The sequence below is a fragment of the Micromys minutus genome, assembly GCF_963924665.1.
Source record: "Micromys minutus genome assembly, chromosome: 14".
Classification (NCBI taxonomy): domain Eukaryota; kingdom Metazoa; phylum Chordata; class Mammalia; order Rodentia; family Muridae; genus Micromys; species Micromys minutus.
This window is the reverse complement of record NC_137983.1, coordinates 43,511,035-43,517,033: the sequence shown is the minus strand read 5'-3', so window position 1 is coordinate 43,517,033 and position 5,999 is coordinate 43,511,035. Positions and strand designations below refer to the sequence as shown.

At 45.0% G+C, this 5,999-nt stretch overlaps 1 protein-coding gene across 1 annotated transcript; it reads left to right on the top strand.

The window, feature by feature from the left end:
* Positions 1-2,026: 2,026 nt before the first annotated feature.
* LOC308429542 (selenoprotein K-like) lies at positions 2,027-2,308 on the top strand (the record flags this gene model as incomplete). Its single annotated transcript, XM_080928422.1, has 1 exon — positions 2,027-2,308. The coding sequence occupies one exon, from the start codon at positions 2,027-2,029 to the stop codon at positions 2,306-2,308; it is 282 nt and encodes a 93-aa protein (XP_080784548.1).
* Positions 2,309-5,999: the final 3,691 nt, after the last annotated feature.

The following is a 5,999-nucleotide window of genomic DNA, read 5'->3' as shown; positions in this document are numbered from 1 at the left end:
GGGAGGTCCCTGGCTGAAGAAACCACGAGCCTATCTACCATTCCCCAAAGGCCGGGATGATTTTGTATCAGTAAATGTTTCTGAACACTCTTTCCCCTCTGTTCGGCATTGCGTCACTCTGAATACCATTGTAGCTCACGGTATCTCTCTGATGAAAACCCCTGATTCTCGGGGTCAGCTAACTCAACTGTGGGAGCAATGTGATTATGGGATTCACATTTTGGTAATAAAAGAAGAGCTGAGCCCTTTAACCTGTCAGAGAAAGGCAGAGACCGCCCGTGACCCAAAAGAAGCCTCTAGACACTGAGAGCTCCCAGGACAGAGAGGGAGTCAATATTTCTAAGCTAATGTACAAGGGAGCTGGGAGCTGCTGTGCTGTTTGTTGGGAGGCTCGGAGGACAAGGCCTGGAATGCAAATCATGATCCTGGTGGGACTGTGCTGGCTGACCGCCACCATTGAATCCAGGCTCGGCATCTTCTCTTCCCTTGGCAAGCTGTGCTTCTCCTGTTGCTTTATCCGAAAAGGTCCCTTTTTCAGAACACATGGAAGGATCTGTAAACCTTTAGGTGGCCGAGGACCTGGACTTTTCATGTTGGCCATTTTTTTTTTCCCTAAAACTTTTGGGTTATCTATTTAATTAAAGTGGTCATAAGAGAGAATCTGAAGGTAGCTCTCAGTGACTTCCAGGAGAATTAGCAATGGCGGCAGGTTCTGGCTCCTGGAAGGAGCTGGATCCTCCCTGACTTGCTTTCTTTTCTGTTCTGGAGACAGAGATACACGGAGCTATGGGCAGGACTGTGTTCCAGGGTTCTCTCTGCAGGAAATACAGCCTCTCAGGTTCCAAGTGTCCTCCTTGGGCTGCAACAAGTGCAGTATCTGTCTCATAAATGCATGGCTGGTGTTTGTCCCACCAGAAAACATTATGTGGAGTGGAAGGGAAAGATGTGCTTTGCTTCAGGCAGTTGAGACCATGCAGGTGACTGTGTTTAGGGTGTGGCCAAGATGAAGCAGTGTGGCCCAAAGAGCCCGAGGACACCAGACTTGACTCCTATGGCCACAGCACACAGATACCTGACTGCAGAGACATCTCTGTGGAGGTTCCAGTCAGTGAGCAGAGTTCCTGGATGATGCCTTCCAGATTTGCAGGCCCCTCTGCCGAGCTCCTGGGGAATGTGTCTGCCCTTCTGCCTGGGGCTGTGTTTCCCATTATTTCTTCAGCTGTGGTTCTGAGTCTTCTCTGCTCTTGGGCTCAGTTGGATCTTCCTGTTTAGTTCTAAAAGCCAAAAACATTCCCCAAGTGTGTTGCAACCAGCAGGTTCTGAGGGACTAGAAAGGACTATACTGATAGGTGGAACCTAGATTTAAAACACATATGAAAGTGGGAAAGAAACTATTTGGGAGGAAGGGGAGAGAGAGGGGGAGAGGAGGTTAATTAACAACCTAAGTGTGTGATGTGATTTGTGAAGATGTGACAGGACCCATTGTTTTTCTTTAAAGTTAAAAAAAAAAAAAAAAAAGCAAATGTTTGAGGAGAAAGAATGTCAATAGTAAAAATAAAACCCAGAAAGGAAATGGGGTTAGGTAGGGGCTGTTGGCAATGTAGAGGAGCAGTCTCCTTGTCCAGGACAGGGGGAACCACAGGCGTAACCAGGTTCAGCAGCTTTTCACAGAGACCTCCTCTGCTGTTTGTCCACACATTAAACACAAAATCACAGGCAGCCACTTTCCACTTGTATCTTTTTGTTTTTGTTTTTTGTTTGTTTGTTTTTGAGACAGGGTTTCTCTATGTAGTGAAGGCTATCCTGGAACTCTCTGTAGACCAGGCTGGCCTCCATCCAACTCACAGAGATCCTCCTGCCCCTGCCTCCTGAGTGCTTTGGCTTAAAGGCGTGTGCCACCACACCTGGTTTCCACCTGGGTGTTCTCATGTTCTTTTTATAAAGATAATTTACGAGGAGTCTAGGTACAGCAACATCTGGGCATCCGGTCTTCTCTGTCGCTAGGAAGCGGGCAACCGGAGGGAAGATGGTTTACATCTCGAATGGTCAAGTGTTGGACAGCCGGAATCAATCCCCATGGAGATTGTCTTTCATAACAGATTTTTTTCTGGGGAATAGCAGAATTCATGTTTTTTTTTTTTTTTTCAAAACTCTGCTTCAGCAAGATGTAAAGAAAAGAAGAGGCTACGGGAGCCCCTCTGATTCCAGATACGATGATGGAAGAGGGCCTCCAGAAAACCCTCCACGAAGAAGGGGTCGGATCAGTCACCTTCGTGGCCCCAGCCCTCCTCCAATGGCTGGTGGATGAGGAAGGTAAATGACTGCTCTGAGAAGCAGACAATTAGACATACACATGCGTAGAAGGAAGCCATCAAGAGGTGAAGAGCGGCTCATGCAGGAGAAGATGGTGTATGTCCAAACGAGGATTGCTGTGTCCTCACACATGAATGAGGTCACGCTGGGAACTCCCTCTGCAGGATCTGGCCTGACTGACATGCAGTTCTATAAATGTACATGTTTGTCTCCTTATCTTTTTTGTATAGTTTACTAAAGTATTAATATAGATTTAAAAAGTAAATATTTTTAGGTTGCAAAACTTGATTTGTCATCTTTATTTGATTATACCCAAAATCTTTGATCTGGAAGAAATAAAGGCCATGTATTTAGTCCTGAAAAAATAAAATAAAATAAAAATAATTTACACAGAGCAAAATGTAACAAGTGTTAGGCATACAGTTCAAGGAATTTTCACAAACATATACTCATTTCTTCGCTATCCAAACAGAACCCTGGACCCCTTCCCAAGGCCCTGGAAATTTCTTGCCTATTTGTTGTCCAGCATTTAAAGAATTCTATGAGCTTCCTTTCCATAAGGACAAAGGGCTTTCCCCTAACTTGCAACTTCTTTTAAAAACATTTTAACTATATTTTTTCATTATGGGGGGGGAGTGAGAGACACAGGCCAGTGCAAGCATGTGGAGGTCAGATGACTGCTTGTGGGAACTTGGTTCTCTCCTTCTACCATGTGGGTCGGAGGGGTGGAGTTCAGGTCATCAGACCTGGAAGCAACTTCACCCTCTGAGCTTTCTTACAGACCTTGGGTTGAAACCTCTATTCTCTTTGTTTTTCTGGGTTCCCTGTCAACTCAGGTTACAGTCCTTGTCACTCTGGACCATCACCACAGCTGAGTAGGGTCTGGAGGCTTTCCTTTTAAAGGTATTGATTTAAAGGGTTGGAGAGACGGTTCTGTGGTTAAGAGCACTAGCTGGTCTTCCCAAAGACCTGGGTTCGATTCCCAGTATCCACATGGCAGCTCACTACTATCTGTAACTCCAGGTCTAGGGATCAGGCACCCTTGCACACAGACATACATGCAGGCAAACAACAATGCACATAAAAATAAATAAGTTTAAAAAAATAATTAAAAGTTATTAACAGAATGATCGAAAGGTTTAAGCAGTTCGCCTCTAACCACACAGTTGAATGACTGTAGGCTTCTGAAATCCCTGTGGGTTTGTACTCATCCATCTTTCCTTCACTTGATCAGCTGCCTAAACTTGACAGTTTTCAGAATGTGAGAACTGGAGAAAGCATAGAGATTAATATATGAAAGCAGTCAGCTGATAGAAAAAGGAAAACCTCACCCTACCAGGACTACACTGTAACAAAACCACCAGGGCACACTGTAACAAAACCACTGGGGCTACACTGTAACAGAACTACCAGGGCTACACTGTAACAAAACCACTGGGGCTACACTGTAACAGAACTACCAGGGCTACACTGTAACAAAACCACTGGGGCTACACTGTAACAGAACTACAGGGCTACACTGTAACAAAACCACTGGAGCCACACTGTAACAAAACTACCAGGGCTACATTGTAACAAAACTACCAGAGCTACACTGTAACAGAGCAAGGAAAAAAAGCTACTGTGATCATGAAATACAGGAGGAGGGCTGTGCTGTGCAGTGTAAATAACCTCTAAGGGTCATGAGGCTGGGAACCCAGGACCTTCAAAGCCTAGGAGTTATTCAGACTTGCAACTCTGGGAGTGCCTTTTTCTTCCTTAATAGACCGTCACTATGTCTATCATTATCCACAAATCTCTAGTTCAATTCTTTCTTTGTGGACCCTTCTGGAACTCTCAGCGAGTGCCTCTAGACCAGTGGTCCTCAACCTTCCTAATACTGTGACCCTTTAATACAGTTCTTCATGTTGTGGTGACCCCCCACTCATAAAATTATTTTCATTGCTACTTCATAGCTGTAAGTTTGCTACTGTTATGAGTTGATGTAAGTATCTGTGTTTTCCAATGTTCTTAGGCCATACTGGTGAATACAAGTCATTCAACCTCCCACCATAGGTTGAGACTCAGATCCTTACTATAATGAGGAAGGCACGGAGCTTTCTCTAGAGTAAAGACCAAGCAGAATACAGTCTGACACAGGTGCTCCCAAAACACTGTCCAATCCAGTGAGACAGGCTTCAGGCTCCAAATTCCCTATCTGCCCCTTACCTGGAAATCACCCTGCATAGTGCTTTTGTGATAATGCTTTTAGCTCATCCCTGCCACCTCCCTGTGGGGCCCAAACACAAATGAGCAATATACTAGCCCCCATGGTGAGTGTGCTTAAGGATCACAGGCTCAGCTCGCAGTGTGAGCTGTTCTTTGCCGGTGTACACTTTGATCAAAGAATCAGGTGCCTCGCAGTAGTTTCCATGGTCCCACCCTTTCTTATCTTCTTTATCTTTGCTATCTGCAGAACCCCTACGTCATTGCTTCCTTTGGATCAGGGCTCTGTTTTTCAACCAGCTCATCCAATCTCCAATCTCTCATCCTTCCTTAAGTTGCCTCCTAATCTCCAGATAGCCTTAATGCCCATGTTCATTTAATATAGCCCACACAGTAAACACACCCCCAACACAACCTCCTGATGAACACCCCCCTCCCCTCCCAGTTCACCCAGGAAGTCTAAGCACCTGTAAGTAGAATGTATGGTCCTCTTGTTTTAGACTTCCCACTCATTTTCCATCCATCCATCTTTCCAGAAACAACTTTACCTGCCGCCCTTACCTGCTCTTTTCACAACTTCATGTGTACGTAAGCCAAATTTTACCTCCTTTGGAAAAGCCCTACCCTCGGGTCTGACGGCCTAGAACCTTCCAATGGAGATCCCTTTTTTCAGGAAGATCTCAACCTCTCCCCCTAAAACTGGACAGTTCTTTCCTGTTTCCAGCCATATCTTTTTCCCTATGAGGCTGGCCACCTACCAAGAAACCATTCTCGAATCTCTCTCCACTAAACATCAAAAATGTGACAGGCGCTGGGGATGTGGCTCCATAGATGAAGCCTTTGCCACAGAGTATGAGGAGCTGAGTTTAGGTCTCAGAGTCTGCAGAAAGCGGGGCACAGTAGTTCATGTGTGTAATTCCAGCGCTCTACCGTGAAATGGGAGGCTGGGCTAGGAGACTCCCTGGACGCTGGTAAGGGGGGGGTCATCTAGCTTAGCATATGGGGATGTAAAAAATAAAAAGAAAAAACCAGAAACAAATGAGGTATGTGGTGGGGGAAGGGACACTGTCACAAATAAACAAGATGGAAAAAGAGCGCCTAGACCGGAAGCTGTCCTCTGACATCTACAGTCATGCTATGAGAGGTGCATGCAGAAATGCATGCATACATGAACATACATGGGCACACACACGCGCACACACACACACACACACACACACACACACGCACATACTCCCCAAAGCAGGTTTCTTTTGGATAGTTTATTTTTGTGTTGAACTTTTAAAAGTAATTGAAAATCACTTTTTTTTCTTTTTCTTTTTTGTCTTCCTTTTTTTTTTAAATCGTCGCCATAGTCATTGCATCTGAGGGTACCAGTAAAGCTGACAGGAGAAAATTATTCGAGGTAGACAAACAATTCACTTTAAGTTCTATTTTCAAAGCCCCCTTCTCAGAAGACATTTAAACGCCACAAGGAAAGG